Raw genomic sequence first — 21,905 nt, 5'->3', positions numbered from 1 at the left:
GACTAAATTCTGCTTACTACCCTGTACTTTTAAGGGTTCATCAGTTCAGTCCCTGTACTTATAATTTAATCAGAAAAGTCTTTGCACTCTCCAATTTCATCAAATCGATCCAATCCGTCACCACTTGGTCAATTTTTGGAGAAAATTTCCAAACTACCCATCTGCATTCACAATGCTAATGCATCGACGGACTGCCTAGCGATGGGTAGTTTGGGAATTTTCTCTGTGAGAAGGTCCCACATCAGCATTTTAACAGCTAAAATTGACGGAATAGTGATGGATTAGATTAATTTGATGAAATTGGAGAGTGCAAGGACTTTTCTGATTAAATTAGAAATGCAGGGACTGAACTGATGAACCCTTAAAAGTACAAGGTAGTAAGCAGAATTTAATCCTTTATTTTAATATAAAGAAAAACTTCTATGGGTCTTTTTCTTTATAGAAACTCATAAACATAGTATAAGTTCCAGTATGCAATCTAAAACCATGCAATCACCATTCAAAAGAACTGCAGACTTGGTCACACTTGTAAACTTGGGTATTCATTTCAAAATTTCCTAGACTAAAATCACTCCTTGCCTCCTTATTTCACTATTTTCATCTCCAAAATAAAGATATATTGAAATTAAGAATTTTCCTCTCAGGATAATATTTTCTTTATATCAAATACCTAAACTAAGAATCTATCAATCTGCAAGGTTTGTTGGATTACGATAATTCAACACTATACCATGGAAATGAAAGCTCTTTAGCAACTCAACAGATAATATGAACTTACAAAATATTGTAGCATTGCTCCAAAAAAAAAAAAAAAGAGGCATTAAAACACAGTACTTTGCCTTCAGCCTCTCAAATAGTCGGAATCGCACACCGCTCCTTCAATGAAATTGCCAATTTAGCCCAGAAAGCTGTATAGCTTTTCCAAATTTCGATTCCTACTAACACCAAATGAACTGGCCGGTTATAGCTTGATCAATGTATGATCATCCTGGACAGTGCTTGTATAATTAAATTCACCAACTTTGGATTAAATATCGAGTATCTCGGAAGGAGAAAGAAGACCCACAGTAGTTTTTTACAAAATATTGAAATAAATGAATTTGAGCTGTTCTAGATAAACAGCTAGGTGTCATAATTTTATTGGAACGTCATGTCATGTCAGCATAATGACGTGACATTACGGGAGCACTGAAAAATGTCTCCAGGATCACAATTGTTTTTTTCAATCGCAAGATAACAATATTTAAAGTCATAAAGCACTAGTAATAAATTCGAAGAGCAAATGCCACTATTGTTCAAACGATAAGCTGTATAAGCTTGTACAATAACTCTTTTATATTTGGTCAAGTGTGTAGTGGCTTACACATCTTGACTTAGTTAGGGTGTATAACACTCAAATATACAATTGATCATGTTATCAATTTGCTCATCATTAGCAAATAGTTTTGTTAGGTCACAATAAGACAATGGTTATATGCCCTAATGAATTACATTGATATGTTTGATCAATGTAATCAATTTCACAATTTCTTATTTCAAAGTGACTTGACAAAGATTCAGCACATGCCCAATACATAACTCATAATTTTAGGGGCAACATTTAAATTATGTTTCCATTTGTTTTTCATAATGTAGTTCTACTTCTAGTGGTAATGTAAGGTTTAACCAAACTTCACTGATCTTGTAGTTGTATAATACAATGAAAATCATAAAGCAAGTTTTTCTCATAATTGTTTGGCAGATGGCACAATATTCTGGATAAACTGTTATGTTGATATATTATTTCTGTGTGTTCTTAGTCTTCTCACCATATGTCGAGTTACCAGAAACTAGGTCCAACAATAATTGTATTCTCACTTTGATGTTTAACAGAGGCCAAATGATGAGTCCATACCTATTCAAATTCTAAGTTGGATATGCTCTTCTCCCTCCTCTCCTATCAAATGCAGGGTCTCCACCCTTATCCCACAGTTCAGATAGAAACATAGGTTTGAAAAGTCAAAAGAAGAATAAAACCAGATTTAGGTGTCGTCCTAAACTCTAGACACGTCAAGCACAAGAACAAGCTAACATAAGACCTTGCTTCAGTCCACACTAATAAACAACAACAAACCCCAAAAACAAAATAAATAAAGAAGCAAAGCAAAGTAATAAAATAAAATAAAAAGAGAAATCATATCAAGTTACTAGTCTAGAAAACAAAACACTCAGTAAAATAAAAAAAATGGAACCATATCAAGTTAATAATCTGAAGTAATCATGAATATTATTTTTAAAAGCCATAATCTCCCTCTTATCTAACGGTTTAGGCTTAACAAGCCGACATGCAAAAAATAGGTACAAACGTACTATTGATAAGTCTTGCTCCTCAGTGCTCATCTATGACTTATGACATATCAAATAGTGTATACACAAGTTAAAGAAAAGAACTCAATTAAATTATGAAAAAGTGCACGGTCATATATGATCAGCAATATTTGCCATAGATCGACATGCTGAATCGTGTATAATAATCTCAACAAAAAACATCATCACCAAAGTATACAAGGTGTCAAGGTAACAGAGACGGGAATCCAAAATGTTGCGAATACTTTCCCATATGTAGTCACAAAACAGCATCTTCTTATCCGACTATAGTCACTGTCACGACTGCTAAGTGAACGATGTCTCAAAATTCTAAATGCGTGGAGACAGATGTAGAAGACATGGCAGAAAGAGGTAGATATGGACATGAAGCTCCATTGGCTGGTTGGTCCCTCTAAAAAATATAGATGCCTAACATCATCGAACCTATAGACACCAAGATCGTGCAAATAGCTTAAAGCACTTGATAACAACGTCTGACACTCACTCGGTACAGTAGATACAAGATCGTGCAAATAGCTTAATGCACTTGATAACAAAGTCTGACGCTCACTCGATACAGTAGATACATACATTTGGTCCAAACTATGTGCTATATGATACACCTAAAGTAGACACTCAACTTAACCCTGCAAAAATGTAGTTGTTAGTGTAGAATAAGTAGGAATCGTTCAAGCCGGGGATTGAGGATACACAAGTAATTACGTAACAAATAAAGAATTAAAGTATGAATATAGCTATGTATGAAAATAATGAAAGAATCTGTGAACAAGAAATTGTAGGGGGGGGGGGGTTTAGGTTTTGTAACACATAAAATTAAAGTAAAACATAAAAACAATGCGGAATTTACAATGATATGGATGAAGATGTTAGAGATTGGGAAATCCACCAGCAAAACATGCTCAAGACAAGTTTATAATCCTAATCCTAGTTTCAATTGCTAAGTCGTGAAAATATTTCAATCAAGAACAAACCGTGAAATGCACTGCATAAGTTCTTATTACTTCCCTAAATTACTTAAGCAAGACAAACACACCATTACTAAGCCTTTAGAACAAATAATTAAGATATAGAACACTATCATATCAACAATTTATTCTAAGCATTAATCACATGTGGAAGTTTGATCGAAACAAGTATGCAAAACTAGTGTGGAACGCCTACTTAGCATGCAATCCTTTTTATTTGGTTTCACCTATTGTTTTATAGGTTTTACTACCATTGAAATAAGCATTATTAACCTTTTAGGAGATTAAAACACCTATTTCTAGCCCCACTTATAAGTTCATAATGTTCTGTGCACATGTTCATGAACATAAACAAGTAAGAGATATGCATAAACCAAAACCAAATAAACAATTTCACAACAAAGTACTTTCAAAACTAAGAATCAAAACAATGTCAAAAACATGTCTAGGGCTTCAAATCTCGCCCCTAGCAAAAGTAATTTAGCTATATATTGTCTTAAAAATCACAAGCATAAAACATAAAAATAAAGAAAAAGAAAAAGATGGTGGCGGATGAATAAGAAAAAGAGGTAGAAGAGAAGGTGAAGGGTGCGGTTGTCTTCACGTGTTGCAGAGCTTCTTTACATAGGGGATACATAGCCCTAGTTTCCTTCTTCAATTCTACTTTGCAAACCTTCCCTGGTTGCTTGAAGATTTCATTGATTGGTGCACAATTTAATTGCCTTCAAGCCTTAGTAATCTTCTCCCAAAATCTTGTAAGGTTCTTATAGGACTCTCCTTGATAATTGCAACATCAATAACCTACCAAAAACGCACAAGAAATCAGTCAAAAGAAGAATTTTGTCGAAACTGCCCTGTTTTGACTGGGACTCAATTTCCGTCTCTGAAGCTTCTTTCTTGGACTAGGAAAGACTTTCTCTTGTAACGTTTATGGATGGTTCTCGACTTCTACATGTTCTATGACATCATATCTTCTCGAATGATCAATAGCCTTCTGGAAAAACTCCAAGTAAGTCGCCGGAAAAGATCTCCCAAAAAGCTTTTTGAAAAACTGACAGCTTCTGCCTTAACGGGAAGCCTAATTTGCACCTTGTTTCCTACTGTATCCTTAACGCTTCTGACAGTTCCTTGGCTCATTTTGAAGTGCGACATCATGTATCTAAAGATTGTTGGCCCTTTCTGCAAAGATGTTGTTGGAAGAATGCAAGAAACACTCCCTAAAATTGTTTCAAAAAAAGCTGAACTGAAACTGCAGTTTTCTGCTTTGTAGCAATTGTTTTGCACAACTATTTCTGTGAACTTCCCTAGTAATTTCCGGCCATATGAATGATCAATTTGAGTCCTTTGCATCAGTATTTCATGGTCTATGGCTTCATTAATTGCTCCCTTTAAGCTCCTATTTCTCTTGAATTGCTTCACGAATTACCTAAAAAGATAATAAAGTTAAAACAGACTTTGTAAAGGAAATAGCTAAGAAAAATGTAAATGATTGCATATTATATTTGTCACATTTTATGCTCCTATTACTATATGATCCAACTAGAAAAAAGGATAATGAGTCAAAATTGACTGACCATCGCCACTGCATCACAAACTCTACGAGTTGTGACCATCTGAGGAAAAACACCAAAACCAACCGTGTACGACATAACAGATGATGTATATTATGCATCGACAAATGTAACATCACATATCTATTATATAGTAATCCCATGAATATATGGCAAATGACCGTAAAAATGAAAGACGTGACAGAGAACACACATAGGCCAGTATCCCAAGAAAATGCAAAAGAACGATAAAAATGATTGTATTAATTGTTTGGCTCCAGTTTTCATTTTGGGTTCAAACATTAATGCTCATGTTAAAGTATTATATTCTAAAAGAAACATTCCTATATGCAAATAGCAATAAGAAACTTTCCTAGACTATGTCTTAGAAAATAAAGACTTGGAGCTAGATGGAGAAGTTGGATAAGAGGCTGCTTGAGATCGGCAAATTTTTCAAAATTGACAAATGGAAGAGCAAAACTGAAATTCGGTGCTTTCATGGAATTAAGACAGGAGGATCTCTTATGATGGTGGATGTTTTACGTAGAACAAGGCGGTCCTGACATTTTGAAGACTTGAGGCGAACCATTAAAATGTGGCTTCACATGAAAAAACCATATAATCGAATGAATTTATTTATATAAAAATTTCATGCATCTATATTGTATTCTTAAATTACAAAACACAAAATAAATTAAACGGAAATACATTAGTAGTAATTAAAAAAAAAGGGTTTTCAATTCCAAAAAATATGTTTCCATAGATTTTGAAAAAGAAAAAAAACGCATAAAAGGTGTTTTAATTACAAATGAAACCAATAAAAAGAGTTTTCTATTAAAACCTCCAAATTTTCTCATTTGACCTCCTTTGTTTCTAAATAGTCAAATTACCTATTTATTCTAATATAAAATTTATATTATAGACAACAAATCATAGGCAAAAAAAAAGACAAATATCAAATTTATTTTTATTTTTTTTGAAAAAGAAAATAAGCTATTCCAGTTTAGTTCGGTCACAAAACTGACTTGATCAACAATCCATTCTATCATTATCTTCATAATAGCTAAACAAAAGAAAAGGCTAAACTGAATCATCCGGTCAGCTCAACACCTTGTTGATCGCTAGTCTGATCATCATTCTGCTTACCTTGCTAATAGCCATTCAGCTCCACTTGCAGCTCATCATTCTGATCACCATACAACTAAACTTGCTGATCACCACTCTGGTCACCTTGCTGATCTCCAGTCCGATCACCATTCTAATCGCCAACATGCTCCACTTGCTGCTTAGCAATAAGGTTTCCACTGACAACAAGGTTTCGAAGAACAACAGCATGGTCATAGAATGAAAGTGGAGCAGTAATTATAGAAGGAACTAGAGTAGGAGGTGAAGAGAAGTACAAGGGAAGCATGTAGCTGAGCACTTTGAGGAATAAATCGTAAAGAAGATTGAACAGATATCTTGTAGCCCACCACCCAAGAAGGAAAGACACTTATACAGTACGATGACACACAATGCATGGATGATACAAAGTGCAACAAGTTGCATTGAGGTTGAAAGATATAGGAAATGAAACCAGAAAAACCTTGACCAAGACAAGACAACCTGTTGAAAACCCTAAGATTCAGAAGGTACAACAAATAAAGTACTAAGTGCAGATATTACCTAATTGGAAAACAAAGTAACCATTGAAGAACTATCTCCCATGACCATTGAAACGGTAAAGAAAACGAGAAACTGTGTGACAAGTTGAAGTTGAGGTAGGGGGCTTTGAAAGCAGATGAGCTTATACTAGTGAGGTAAAAAGAGCCACCAATGGTAAGGAGAATTAAAAGAGGAGAAAACCTCTGCAGCTGCTGGATAAAAAGACTTGTCCTACTTGTTCTACTCATCCTATGTACTGATGGTGATATTGAACGGTCTTGGCGTACAACATCCATGCTATTCCAAATTTACAATTTCATTCCCCTGCTCTTGTCTAAGAGTATGAAAATTTCATGGCACTCGAAAGAAGAAAGTCAAGAATGTATCGCTTGATCTTGGCCACAAGGCTCTCAGGAGCATCAGAACCATTATTTTTAGGAGAATCAGAACCATTGTTCTCCATACCCTCCATCAGTGATGAGTAGGGTTTCAAAGAAACGAGAGTCTACGTCACGAACGTAGAGTCAAACACAGACACAAAATATATAAAAAAACCCAAACGACTCTTCTTAAGACTGGGAGGGAGGGTTAGAAACTAAAGAAGACAAATATCATTAGTAGTAATGAAAAATATAATAATAAAGTGTCCAATTCTAAAAATTCTTTCCAGAAATTGAAAAGAAAAAAGAACAAAAGATGTTTAATTACAAAGAAACCAATATAAAAAAAAAGGCAAAACAAAAGTGATCCCACCGTGGATCAAATCTGGGTGCTGTAAAAGTCAACAAGATTAGCTTACCACTACACTAGTGCAACCTCTTGTTATCATGATGGCGAAACAAAAATATATATACACTAAGTCACTAACGTATATATGCAAAATAAAATAAAGAATCGTAGGCAGGGCCGGTCTTGAAGTAGATTCATAGGGAAATCAAGGGATTATAGATTGGTTTGGAGGAAGTTGAAATTACCCACTTGCGATTTGTTAATGATACCATTTTCTTTTTGAAGGATGATGATCATAACTGGATTAACTTAAACATGATTCTTGATAGTTTTTGCCTCCTCTTAGGACTGAAGAAGTTTTGCGCTCTCACCTTTTTGTTACCCTCATAAGTAACCTGAAGAAGATCCCAAGTTTTCTTGGCGATTTCACAATGACTTATGCGAACTCTTTATTTTTTAGAAAAAGTAGTGAACAATTTGTTCTGTGTTTTTACATCATTGTTACAATCTCAAATGTCAGACTTGGACCATTCATACCTTAGTTTAAGAACAATTTTAATCTCTGATGTTCCAATTTCGTTAGGATTGGCAGGTTTTGTTGGTTTAACCCACATTTTCAACATGTTCTACATATGTTCATCTCGTGAGTGTAAAAATGCTCTCAGGATGATTTTTCATTGGGAATAGTCTTCCCTATCAAACCAAGGTGCACTATTGATTGAGTCCAAGGCTCGATCTCGTTCCATCATTCACACAAACTATACTAAGAAAACTTAGTGACCCACTCTGATGCCAAATGAAAAACTCGGATAAAGACAAATTAGCCTTTGGGGGGGGGGGGGGGGGGCGCAAATAGGCTGGACGTAAGAACTAAATTGACTTTTCAAAATCTTTAACTAACAAGGATTGTAAAGTAGCTAGCTATCCCAATTACTAAAGTTCTTTAACCAACAACAAAAATTTATTAGTTTCATGCTTGTTATCAAACCAACAACAACCAAACAATAATAAATAAATAAACAGAAATTGTTCACACAGTAAAACCCTCAAAGTGAGGTAAATAACTGCGAGTCTTAACTATTAAAGGCCAAGTGCAAAGCAACTTACTCAATGAAAAGACACAATCCAATTAACTTACAACCAATAACTCTATTCTTGGCAAATCTTACTAGACTTTTTCTAGGCGGTTGTTTGATTATACGATGTTTTTCTTCACCGTTGAAACGCTTCCACTCATCTTCTTAGATTGACAAGCATTGACATTGGCTTTCAATCACATTGAAATCAATGACACCTAACTAACCAAGTGGGTTGCAGGATAAAATGAATGATAAACTATGTTTATTTGACTCACTAATTTACTTAAATATGGAATAAGTAAATTAATGATTCTTTATGAATCTCATGATTTTGCTGATACAATTGGAAAACTCATAAACGGCACAATAGATGCACACAGTTTGTTTCGCAAAACGTCACAAAATTAAAATGTATTAAGTCTATATGTATTGCACAGACTCTCAATTTTGAGGAAGATCTTAAGAAGTAACTAAGAGAAAAATCTGCTAAGGTCATTGTCTTTTATGAACCAATTTTTAAAGTAAGCTTCCAATGTGGGAGCCATAAGCACAAAGTCAAATCCTACCCTTTTCGATATATAAAGAAGCATTATTTCTTTTTTACATAAATTAGGACAGAAGATGTAGAGCCAACTGGCATGGAACTTGAGCTATATATTCAAGTTCTTATCTTGGATAAGGTGATGGTTTACTTTCCTCAACCAACTAGGAAGGAAGAACATGATCCAAATGTTGATTCTTCTATGAACTCAAAGTTCAAAAATGTGGATCTTGATCCACCATCTCCAAATTAGACTTTAGTTCAAAGAAAACGTAGACTTTGTGCAACTAATAGTTTTTGGAGATCATAAAAATGATCACCCTGCTATCAGAGCAATGTCATTACCTAAGACAATCAGTTCAAGGTTAGTTAAGTAGAACAAGTCTTTAGAGATGTTGCTTGGAGCCATGGTGTTGTTATCAGCCTATCAGGTGGTTGTGGAGTCACTAGTGAGTTGGTGGTGAGATTTATCAGTTGATTAATGAGGTTGTGAAGTTGCGAGATTGTTGGTTTGTTAATCGATGAATCGTCTGTTGGTCGATCAATGAAAATGCCAATTGATTAGTGAGTATGTGATGTCATCGATTAGGTGTTTGAGGAATGAGTTGGTAAGGGTAAGATTGTAGTGGGTAGTGGAGTTGGTCGGTGAGAACACCGGACGAACAATGTGATTGCTGGTCAGCCGATGAGGCGAGGTTGTCGTCAGGTGGTCGCTGGGGTTGTTGTATGAAATGGATGATTTTTTTTAATCATGCTTACAAAAACTTGTTTAATTTAGTTTTTGAAAACTACTTATCAAACTTGTTTTACATCTATTTTCTGTATCTTAAAAATAAAAATATTTTGCAAAACATTACCAAATGCGTCGTAAAATATTAGAATACTCATCAAATCTACTGGTCTTTAATTTTGTTACATGAACATGAAAAGTTTTTTTTTTTTTAATTGAGATCACACGGTATCCTCAAAGGCTTTCTAGACTCAGATACTAATCTGTGCGCAGGAGTCATGTGAAAACTCTTCCTCCTCTTCGGCTATTAAGATTAGTTTGAGATTGAGATTTAAACTCTAATCAGCGTTGACGGGATTCGAATTCGGGTGTGGGGGTTTCCACACCTGATGGTTCTTACTAACTCGACCACCACTGGCGGTGGTTTATGAAAAGTTGAAAACTTTCTTGGCAAAACAAAACAAGACGAAAAAAAAAAAACAAAACAAGACGAAAGTCACCCTCACTAGCCAGCCGTGATGACGTGGCAGAGCCTGATTGCTCTATTTAACTAAGGTCAAACTTCCGGTACAAGCATCTTCACACTCTCGAGCAAAAACCACTGGCAGTGAACATTCGACAGTTGCAAAGGTACAACTCAAGTTACCCCCCCCAGTTTCCTTTTTATTTTATTTCGCATTTATTTTGTATACACAAGATTTTTGCCTTTGCATAAATTTCCAATCTTGTGAGTGAGGTGGACGATGTCTTTTCCTCTTCTTCATCATCTACAACACATGCATCTCTGTCTCTAACAAACGCATAAGACTGTCGGTGCCACTTTGAGAGCTTTGTAGTTGCTCTGTCTCTTTCGTCTCTATTAAGCCATTTCCCACCCTCATTATAATATCTATATATTTACAGCTATACACAAACTCACACACTAGAGAGAGAGAGAGAGACAGAGAGGGGTTGGCATTGTCTGCTTCAGTCAATCTCCTTTTGGGTCTACTTCTTTGATCTCCGATCTTCAAGAAGTAGAATCCTTTTCTGGGTTCGTGTCTGTTTGAGATCTGGTGGGGAATTGGATCATTTCAACTGGGTTGAATTGGGTTTTCTGGATTTGAAGAATTGGCTATTAAAGATCGGTCTTTTAGTTGAGAGATAAGGTATGATTTTTTGATTGGGTCTGCTCTCTTTTTGTTTCATCTTTTTATGTCTTATGCTGTCTCTGCTGTTCTTTACTGGATTTCACTGATTATGCAATGTGTGGTTGTTGAGAAAAACAAGGAAAACTATTCTCCTTGTGGTTGTTTACATACTCCCCTTTGTTGCTAGAGTATGTAAAATCTGATTGTTACATTGATTTTCCAGGTGCTTTACGAAGATCTGGGGCTTTCGAAATGCATAGATCTTGTTGACACTTGCATACTATTTAGAACCATTGTTTACATCTGAGCACAGAGAAGGTGGAAATGGAGTCGGAAGGAGAAACTGAGGTGAGCATCATGCTGGTTCTAGTTCCCTTTTGTTTGTTTAATGTAAAGTTAGGAGAATTGAAAATAACTATCACAATCAGCATCAAAGTGTTTTGAAAATAACCATTGTAATTAATTTTTGGTTGTTGGCCATCACTGTCTCTATCCGTTGTCATTAGCATTGGCTTTCATAAACACTGATTGATCTTAATGTGTAACTACTTAGGCAAAGCCGATGAAGAACTTGGGTGGTCAGGTCTGCCAGATCTGTGGGGATAATGTTGGGAAGACAGCTGCTGGTGAACCATTCATTGCCTGCGACGTCTGTTCTTTTCCTGTTTGCAGGCCATGCTATGAGTATGAGAGGAAGGATGGAAATCAGTCTTGCCCTCAATGCAAAACCAGATACAAGAGGCACAAAGGTTAATCACATTCCTCACAAGTTCAATTTGCACAGAAATTTTTGGCGCCGTTGTTCATTATCCCAAACTAGTCTGTTTTCACTGCTGATGTGTCAATTCTTTAGAACATGTAAATGCTTTAATCAATTTGAGTTGTTAGAATTCTTAATCGTGGTTTTGTGACTAATTACTTTGTTATTTTTTTCCGTGGTTAATATCAGGAAGTCCTGCAATTCTTGGTGATAGAGAAGAGGATGCTGATGCTGATGACGGTGCTAGTGATTTCAACTATACTTCAGAAAATCAAAACGAGAAACAAAAGATTGCCGAGCGCATGTTGAGCTGGCATATGACATATGGGCGAGGAGAGGATATGGGGGGTCCAAACTATGATAAAGAGGTTTCTCACAATCACATCCCTCTGCTCACTAATGGAACAGAGGTAGATCAAAACATTTGGCAAGCTATTTCCAATTTTAAAACGAAATTTGTACTGAATCTACTATTTGGAAATTGCCAATATTTAGGTTTCCGGAGAACTGTCTGCTGCCTCACCAGGGCGCCTTTCCATGGCATCTCCTGGAGCTTCTATTGGTGGAAAGCGTGTCCATCCTCTTCCTTATGCATCGGATGTTAATCAATCACGTAATACTCTCCATCTAATGTGTCATCTTTTCTGGTTCTTTATGTATTTCTGCCAATATGCATTCGAGGTTGTTGATTGCACTCTTTTTGCAGCTAATTTAAGGGTTGTGGATCCTGTGAGAGAGTTTGGTTCTCCGGGGATAGGTAATGTAGCATGGAAAGAGAGAGTGGATGGCTGGAAGATGAAGCAGGAGAAGAATACTATTCCAATGAGCACTGGTCAAGCTACTTCAGAAAGAGGGGGTGGAGATATTGATGCCAGCACTGATGTGATTGTGGATGACTCTTTGTTGTGAGTGCTATTTGTTATTGTAAAAGTTTTCTTTTCCTTTGTGGTTATGATTGAGCATGTTTTAGTCTTTGTGTTGATAGTTTATTTTGGTCAAGAAAGATGCGTTTGATCTTTGCTTCCTGTCTTGATGACATTACCTTTGCCAAGAGGCTGGTCTGACAACAAATATCTGTGTTGATAGTTCTCATGACGCTAAAACCTTGAAATTTGCTTCGTGTTTCACTTATACGAGTTTTTCTGGTACAGTCTTCAGAATAGAAATAGTTGTAAACATAGTGCTCTATAGCAGAACACATTATTGCTCTATCTAAAATTTGATGAACAAGTTTCCTTGTTTTTAACTCCACTTTAGCAATAGCTGACATTCATTTCTATGCTCTTTCTGTTTTGCAGGAATGATGAAGCGAGGCAACCTCTCTCTAGAAAGGTCTCTATTCCATCGTCTAGGATAAATCCTTACAGGATGGTCATTGTACTGCGGCTGGTTATTCTCTGTATTTTCTTGCACTATCGGTTAACAAATCCTGTGCGCAATGCCTACGCTCTGTGGTTGATATCAGTCATTTGTGAGATTTGGTTCGCAATATCTTGGATTCTCGATCAGTTCCCTAAGTGGCTGCCTGTAAATCGTGAAACATATCTCGACAGACTTTCTCTGAGGTAGGAAAATATTTCATTTCATTTCTACGGCCAGTTATAGCCAAGTGATTGAATTCAGCTTTAGATCTCAAGTAACAGTATCACTTTAACTCTGAAGTTGCCCTTGTATATTGAAGTTTAATCCCTACTCCATTTGAGTTACAGATATGACCGAGAAGGAGAACCATCACAGTTAGCTGCTGTTGACATCTTCGTCAGTACTGTGGATCCACTGAAGGAGCCTCCTATGGTGACAGCAAATACTGTGCTATCTATTCTTGCAGTTGACTATCCAGTTGACAAGGTTTCTTGCTATGTTTCTGATGATGGAGCTGCAATGTTGACATTTGAAGCTCTCTCTGAAACTTCAGAATTTGCAAGGAAATGGGTCCCTTTCTGCAAGAAGTATGCCATAGAGCCTAGGGCTCCTGAATGGTACTTTTCACAGAAAATTGATTATTTGAAGGATAAAGTTCAACCATCATTTGTCAAAGACCGCAGAGCAATGAAGGTAGGTCATTAGCTTACAAGTTAAACAGCTGCCCCGTTCACCCCATCCCTTAAATCAAAGTGTTCCTTATTGATACTATTTCCTTCTTGATTCAGAGAGAATACGAAGAATTTAAAGTTCGTGTGAATGGGCTTGTTGCAAAGGCGACAAAAGTACCTGAAGAAGGATGGATCATGCAAGACGGTACTCCATGGCCTGGAAATAATACTAGAGACCATCCAGGAATGATCCAGGTGGCTACATCTTCACATTGAATCCTTATGCTGCAGTTCGCTAGTTACTTAAAACGCTCCATCCTTGCTTTAGCTCCATTTTTTTTCCTAAGATTGTATCTGTTTTGTCACTTCCAGGTTTTCTTGGGGCAAAGTGGAGGGCTTGATGCTGAGGGTAATGAGCTGCCACGTTTAGTGTATGTTTCTCGTGAAAAGCGTCCGGGTTTCCAACATCACAAGAAGGCTGGTGCTATGAATGCACTTGTGAGTACTTTTTATTTCTTATTTTTAAGGTCAGTTCTGACCTCATGTTTAATTCTATCCCCATCTGATGATAAATTCAACTTTTGATGCAGGTTCGAGTATCTGCAGTCCTCACGAATGGACCTTTCTTGTTGAATCTTGATTGTGATCACTACATTAACAATAGTAAGGCCTTGAGGGAAGCAATGTGCTTCCTAATGGATCCTAACCTTGGAAAAAACGTGTGCTATGTTCAGTTTCCACAGAGATTTGATGGCATTGATAGAAATGATCGTTATGCCAATCGAAATACTGTTTTCTTTGATGTAAGTTCTCTGACTCCGCGTGATCAAATAATTTAATTCCTTTCTCAATGATATTAAGGGTTTGCATAGCTTGATTTGTATGTTCACACATTTCCTTCTGGATTTCAGATTAACTTGAGAGGTTTAGATGGTATCCAAGGCCCAGTTTATGTGGGTACCGGATGTGTTTTCAATAGAACAGCCTTGTATGGTTATGAACCTCCTCTCAAGGTTAAGAATAAGAAAGCTGGAGTTCTTTCTTCACTTTGTGGTGGATCACGAAAGAAGGGTTCACAATCCAGTAAAAAAGGCTCAGACAAGAAGAAATCAAGTAAGCATGTGGATCCTACTGTGCCGATTTTCAGTCTAGAGGATATTGAAGAGGGGGTTGAAGGTAATGTGTTTATTTCTGTTTTGTATCAACTATTGTTTTGGCTGTGTAAAGTGTCTTTGGATCAGAATACATATCGAAAAGCTGGCAGTTATTGCCAGGGTTTTGTTTCTTTTTGAGATTTTCACCTTATGCATGAGTTTTAATAATGAAGTTTACTGAGCCATCTGTGAAACTATATATATCACATAAGGGTAACATCTTATATCTCTCATTTATAGCAACACATCTGTGAACCTTTTGGGTATAATATTCTCATATTAATGTCTATCTGCATGCTTGTATTCTTTGTTCCTTCTAGAGCAAATGTTCGGACTGGTATATCAGTTCTTTCCTTTTGGTTTACATATTCACATTCACATCACTAACACCCAAATGGTCATCTTATTTCTGTATTAGCGTGTACACAATTTGATCTGTATTTAATTCAGGTAGTCATAGGTGCAACATATCATACCCACTAGGTGGCATACTCCAATGCAGAAAATTTGCTTCTCTCTCTCTCTCTCTCTCATTATTAATTTTATTAGTTGGCACTCAACTCTTCATATACCCATTTCCGAAACCAGGTACTGGATTTGATGATGAGAAGTCATTATTGATGTCACAAATGAGCCTGGAGAAAAGATTTGGTCAGTCTGCTGTTTTTGTTGCGTCGACACTTATGGAGAATGGTGGTGTTCCTCAATCTGCGACACCCGAAACTCTTCTTAAAGAAGCTATTCATGTTATTAGCTGTGGGTATGAAGACAAAAGTGACTGGGGACAAGAGGTAAGTTGTACTTCGTAAATCCCTTTGTTACCTTCTTTGTATCCTTCTCTGTGCAATACAATGAGGAAAAATTCCAAATTTAGTTACAGTATATCACCTTTGGAAACTATGTGTCTTAAATTCTTGATATAAGCTGCTGGATGAGAGAAAAGAAAGTGAATTTTTTAAAATATATAGCTAACCTTAGTTTGATTTTGCATTTCATAGGTGAAACAAGCCTTTCAAAGTTGAGTTTTATTCCACTTCACTTGTTAGACCGCTATTTTATACATATATCCATGCTATAGTTGGGCTTTTGAGAGGAAAAAGAAATCACATGATAAATTTTTGTTACACTTCTGATACTTATTTTTATTTTCTTGGTTTTCTGTTTATTCTTTTTTAAGAATTTTTCAGAGCGGTAATTTGTTCTAATTCTTGATGAGCGTTACAACCATAAAGTAGGAGTAAGGCATCATAGACAGTTCTTACTGATATCTTCAGTTTTTGTATTCACATGTTTTGTCTGCTATTCTGAATGTTGTTTGGCAGAAGTTTCAGTTAATAAAGCTTTTCACTGTAATTACTGTTTCCGTTTCTTATTCTTGTTCAATCTAAGAGCAAACGGTATTTTGCAGATTGGATGGATTTATGGTTCTGTCACAGAGGATATTCTTACAGGATTCAAGATGCATGCCCGCGGGTGGAGGTCTATTTACTGCATGCCTAAGCGCCCAGCCTTTAAAGGGTCTGCTCCCATTAATCTTTCAGATCGTCTCAACCAAGTGCTTCGATGGGCATTGGGTTCTGTGGAAATTCTTCTTAGTCGGCATTGTCCTATCTGGTATGGCTATAGTGGTAGGCTAAAATGGCTGGAGAGATTTGCATATGTGAACACTACCATTTACCCAATTACTGCCATACCTCTTCTTGCGTACTGTACATTGCCGGCTGTCTGTCTTCTTACCAACAAATTCATCATTCCACAGGTTTGTCTTTTTCCAATATCTGCCATGTACTCTGTTCATCCCGTCCTTAAATTTCAACATGCCAAGTGCTTTTTGAAGGAAAGAAAAAAAAAACAATGCTATCTTTTGCTGTAGCTATGTAACTGCTAGTTTTAAGTCTAGATAGGCTAGGTTCTGTATATAGGAAAGGATAAACCTATTTGGACCTTACAGCAAAGTCAATCTGCGTGTAGTGTGAAGATTTGTTAGAAGATTATTGTGACAGTTTACTGAAATCATCTCATATTGGTTGCAGATTAGCAACATTGCAAGTATATGGTTCATCTCGCTCTTTCTTTCCATCTTTGCAACTGGTATTCTAGAGATGAGATGGAGTGGTGTTGGAATTGACGAGTGGTGGAGAAATGAACAGTTTTGGGTTATCGGTGGTGTTTCAGCCCATCTTTTTGCTGTTGTTCAGGGTCTCCTGAAAGTACTTGCAGGTATTGACACCAACTTCACTGTCACCTCCAAGGCATCAGATGAAGACGGAGACTTTGCTGAACTCTACATGTTTAAATGGACAACCCTTCTCATCCCCCCAACAACTCTTCTTATCATAAACTTGGTGGGGGTGGTTGCCGGTATATCTTATGCTGTCAACAGTGGTTACCAGTCATGGGGTCCCCTCTTTGGTAAGCTCTTCTTTGCCTTTTGGGTGATTGTCCATTTGTATCCCTTCCTCAAAGGTCTTATGGGACGTCAGAACCGTACGCCTACAATTGTTGTTGTGTGGTCAATTCTCCTGGCTTCAATTTTCTCTTTGTTGTGGGTGAGGGTTGATCCATTTACCACAAGAGTCACCGGTCCAGATGTTGAGGTGTGTGGAATAAACTGCTAGACAGAAAGACAACGGTACGGTCTGAAAATTCATATTCATTTTGTTCACCCAACTAAAGCTCGAGATTTAGAGGGGGAGTGACTAAACTGTCTTATATTTTGTTCAGATATTTCTGTCAACTGGTTTGTCCATTTGAAGCTTACACACTGTCACTGTTTGTAGATTATATTATTGATAGGAGTCGAGGGGAAAAAAAGATTTGTTGTTGTACTTATTTTGAAAATGTGAAGACTATTTATGAAAGAATATTTTATTTATTACACATTATATATGTTCTCTTCCAACTCTGGTATATGGCTTCAGCTTCGGTATGGATGATATAGGAGTACCTCTTCTTTTTTTTGACAATATATAGTACATAAAAATATGAATTGCAACGTAATATCTACTTCAAGTTTTGCCGCTTCTCATAACATTTTCCATTGCTGATAAAGCTCTTTAACAGTGCTAGGTTCTTTGTGATCACAATCAAAACTATTTACTAAAGGCCCTTACTTTGATACTGTTATTTGCTGATAGCAGTAGTAGTAATGGTAGTCTCTATGCCTTCCATATAGTGGTGTTTCAGGCTAATTTTCAACTCTTGAACCTAGCCTCATCTCGCAGTCCTCTTGTTAAACAGGAAGGGATTATGGATCACCTAGCCTCATATTAACATAATTTTCCAACTCAACTACTTGAGCTAATAGGGCTTATATACGGGTATTAATTAATATTTTTCTTGAGCATGGATTTAAGATTTAGTTCTTGGGTAGCTTAGCCCTATACCGTAAGCATTGAACACTACCGTAACTAAAGTTGTTACGAAAACTATCCAATTTGTAGGAAGTCCTGAAGTCCAATGACAACCATTGCTAGTCCCGTAACTATCCAATTCGTAGGCCACATGTCCAAGCAAACAAAGTGAGGTTGATGCAAATTGGTGCAACTCTTGTTTGCGGTAGCGCTTTCGGTGTGGTAGTGTCCTTCCTCGGCTAGATCGGAGTTTGGTTGGATTGGGCTAGCCTTATTTAGGTCCTGTTGTTTTAACTTTTAAAATACAGCACAATGCGGGCTAACATATCCAGGACGGAGAGCAGCCTCTAACACAAGGTTACTTCTAACAGATCATATAGCCAAGGACGACCAACCTCCTTACAGTACATAGATTGGACCATCTTCAATGCCTTTCTTGCTAAACCATGAGCTACTTGGTTAGCTTTTTTGCGCACATGCTTCAAAGTCACTACTTCAAACTCCCTCAGCAGCAAACGGAGTCCCTCCATAACAGCCCCAATCCCAGTTAAGTCCAAACCAGTGTTGGATATAATGAATTAATAATGTTAAGAGCATCACCTTCGCCCTCCAACTTCGTTATGCCCAGCTGTTTACAGTACTGCAAGCCCCTCTTCAAAGCCAAAGCTTCCACCGCAGCTGGCTCTAGCAGCGCTGGGATAGGTTCAGACAAAGCTCCCAACAGATGACCATGTTCGTCTCTAGTCACCACCCCTAGTCATACTTTCCCCCTATTCACATCACACGCTCCATCAGAATTCATCTTGCACCATTGTGGGGGAGGAGCCTGCCACTGTACCACGCCCTGCTAATCATCTCTACCATCCCTAGTCTCCTGCTTCTGCTTCTTCTCTAACGCGTACAAAATTTTCTTCTGCCAATTAGTATACACTTCATTACCAACTCACTTGGAGCAAGACTAGTTTGTCTATGAATGAAATTTCCATATCCACCAAGCTAAGAGCGTAGGTTCTTCAATCTGAACCGAATCCATTAGTCCATTACCCTTGCAAATAAATCCCCAAATGATGGAACTTTCCATTCCTTATAGTGTGGCGAACATATTCTGGAAGTGCGGTCCTATTAAGTTATGCCCAGCAGTGCACCCAGCTCCAGACTTGGTGGAATGGTTCTATGACATGATTGATTTGCTGCATGGTGAGCATCTTGAGTTTTTCTTATTGTCTCTTTGGGCTATATGGAATGAAAGGAATAACCTTGTATGGAAAGGTCGATGCTTCATTCCAATGAATGTGGTCAAATGGATGTGTACGTACCTTGATGAGTATAAGAAGCTCCATGCACGTGGTGCTAAGAACGGAAGGCATGTTACCAAATGGAAGTGCCCACCAAGTGGACGACTTAAGGTGAACATTGATGGAAGCTTTAGAGCTGGAAATGGCTGTGGTGGTGAGTTATTGTCCAGGATGAACATGGAGATTGCGTAGCTGCGTTGGCTAGACCTCTCCCTCATGTACGGTCTGCGTTGCAAGCTGAGGTGGAGTTACTCCGCGCCGGCTTACTGGTAGCTATACATCAAGGTTGGGATGAGATTGAGGTAGAGTCAGATTGTGCTATGCTTGTAAATGCCTTTGATGGGGAGGAGGAGGACTTGTCAGAGATAGGCCGGATTGTAGAGGATTGTAAAAGGTACGCTAGTTCTTTTAAGTCCTTTCAATTTCGGCATGTCTTTCGTGAAGCAAATGGGGTGGCCAATAGGTTAGCACACCTTGCTAGTTGGAATAGTATTGATGAATTTTGGGTAGAAGAGACGCTTGTTATTATTCGGGACGTTTTCTATGAGGATATGTGTAATGGTTCTTGGGGTTCAGGCAATATGTCCCCCTGCATTGTACTGTTTCCCTATTAATAATATGAACGAGGCACCTAGCGAGATTGGCGCCTCTGCTATTTTCAAAAAAAAAAAAAGACTGGCCACAACCAAGTCATTTTCCAAATTTCGCTAGGTGATTTACACTCCCAAAGACAATGAGTCACAGTCTCTTCCTGATCTCCACATCTTCCACAAGGCGAAAAGGAACATATTTTGCGTTGCACCAAACGCTCAACACAAGGCAAGAATGAATGGTAAACTCTCCATAAAAAGAGCAAACAAATTGAGGTTAAGAGTAATCTCCCTAAAATAGAGTGGGGGGACCAATGAAAATGAAACTGTAGGTTAAATAAGGAAACCAGTTCCGAGTTTTTGAATCTTTCGAAGGCTTGTGATGCATAAACTTAATTAAGAAAATCAAATTATCTAATTACAAGTCTACTACCATGCTAAGAAAATTTCCAAAAACTCTTCAATAGTAGCCGTTGGAATAAGAGCCAACACATAGCCTTCCATACAAATTAAGCTCAGAAATCAGAATACTCCAGAAATATGTGCAAAAAAAAAAAATGAAGTTGAAGAACAAATTAAATTACCCTAATTATACGTCCACTATTGCCATGTTAAGAAGATTTACCCTAAAAATCTTCAATTTGAAAAAAGTAGCCGTTGGAATTAAAATCTTTCTAAGAGCTAACACTTGTTTTTTACTAAGAGCCAACACATACCTCTATACATATACTTGTAATCTTGAAAATTTTATACACAATCTACACAAAATCTTTCTAAGATTTCTCTTCTTCAAAAGATTGTAATTGAGGAAATCTTTTGTGGGTACGTGAGATTTTGATTTATCCTCTAGATTTTCGAGCTATGATTTCCGGTCGTTGTGCTGCTTGCAGGTATTTGAGAAGGAGATGCCCCTCAGATTGCATATTCGCTCCATATTTTCCACCAAATAATCCTCAAAGATTTGCTGCTGTTCATAGAATCTTTGGTGCCAGCAATGTTGGAAGAATGCTCCAGGTAACATATACATATTTCAAGTTACTATATATCCTATAGTATTTCTATTTTCGATTTCTAATTGAGACTCGAAATTAATCTTGACCTTTAGCCTAAACAAGGAGAAGATCCAGAACAAATATATGATTTAGGACAATATTCAATAACCTTTGAACAATGGAGGGTGTCTTCAGTATTATTATTTTTCGGAGTAATGATAGTAGCTCACTAATCTTAGTGGTGCGTTTACTTCTTAGCTTGAATTCCCGAGTTTGAATACCCCTGCTCATCACTATTATGAAAAATAAAAATAAAAAGTCTAATTCAAAATGATGCCAGTATCTCTAATTTGCTTATTCATTTTATTTTTTATTTTTTCATAATTAATCAGCAACTCCCACCTGATCTTCGAGCTCAAGCTGCAGACACTTTGTATTATGAGGCAGAATGCAGAGTAGAAGATCCTGTGTACGGCTGTGTTGGGGTTATTTCCCGATTACATGAACAAATAGATGAAGCAGAATGTGAATTAGCTAAGACACGAGCTGACATTGTCATTAACTCTGATATTGGACAACAAGCTCAAGTTCAGCAGCTTCATGATGAAGTTGAAGACAACTAAAGTCTTTAATTTGCAGGAGCAAAGCAATATTGGGCAGACTCAACTTGGTTCTTCCTCCTAAAGTTCCTAGGAGTAATGATCAGTTTTTTTTTTCTTTCTTAATTATGCCAGGAAAAACACATGGTTTTAATTCAGTAATGTAACCTCGGCTGTTCACTGGTTAAATAATGTTATTCCCAAATGTGTTCTTTTAACTTGCATGTATATATCAATGTCCATTTCAAAATTAATTCATCAATTGATCGAACCCATAAGCGCAAAACATTTCCCTTACACTGGACAAAGTGAATGCATGGGTGGGGTGTGAAACAGAGAAGGAATTGGGTTTGAAATGTGCTAATGACATATTAGCATGTGAACACTCCTATAG

General features: G+C 37.1%; 2 protein-coding genes across 2 annotated transcripts; both read left to right on the top strand.

The window, feature by feature from the left end:
- Nucleotides 1-10,373: 10,373 nt before the first annotated feature.
- On the top strand, nucleotides 10,374-17,587 carry LOC112184995 (cellulose synthase A catalytic subunit 3 [UDP-forming]). The gene is made up of 15 exons (XM_024323215.2): nucleotides 10,374-10,753; nucleotides 10,959-11,083; nucleotides 11,289-11,484; nucleotides 11,685-11,905; nucleotides 11,991-12,108; nucleotides 12,202-12,400; nucleotides 12,794-13,060; nucleotides 13,205-13,550; nucleotides 13,646-13,783; nucleotides 13,901-14,026; nucleotides 14,119-14,331; nucleotides 14,440-14,704; nucleotides 15,271-15,473; nucleotides 16,091-16,441; nucleotides 16,716-17,587. The coding sequence occupies exons 2-15, from the start codon at nucleotides 11,060-11,062 to the stop codon at nucleotides 17,298-17,300; spliced, it is 3,252 nt and encodes a 1,083-aa protein (XP_024178983.1). The 5' UTR covers nucleotides 10,374-10,753; nucleotides 10,959-11,059; the 3' UTR covers nucleotides 17,301-17,587.
- A 2,604-nt stretch (nucleotides 17,588-20,191) lies between these two features.
- LOC112198492 (LOB domain-containing protein 23) lies at nucleotides 20,192-21,535 on the top strand. Its single transcript, XM_024339628.2, has 2 exons — nucleotides 20,192-20,934; nucleotides 21,305-21,535. The coding sequence occupies exons 1-2, from the start codon at nucleotides 20,782-20,784 to the stop codon at nucleotides 21,533-21,535; spliced, it is 384 nt and encodes a 127-aa protein (XP_024195396.2). The 5' UTR covers nucleotides 20,192-20,781.
- Nucleotides 21,536-21,905: the final 370 nt, after the last annotated feature.

Source organism: Rosa chinensis, chromosome 1, assembly GCF_002994745.2.
Source record: "Rosa chinensis cultivar Old Blush chromosome 1, RchiOBHm-V2, whole genome shotgun sequence".
In the NCBI taxonomy this organism is placed as follows: Eukaryota; Viridiplantae; Streptophyta; class Magnoliopsida; order Rosales; family Rosaceae; genus Rosa; species Rosa chinensis.
Note: the sequence above shows the minus strand (reverse complement) of the source record. Positions and strands in the feature narration are given on the sequence as shown.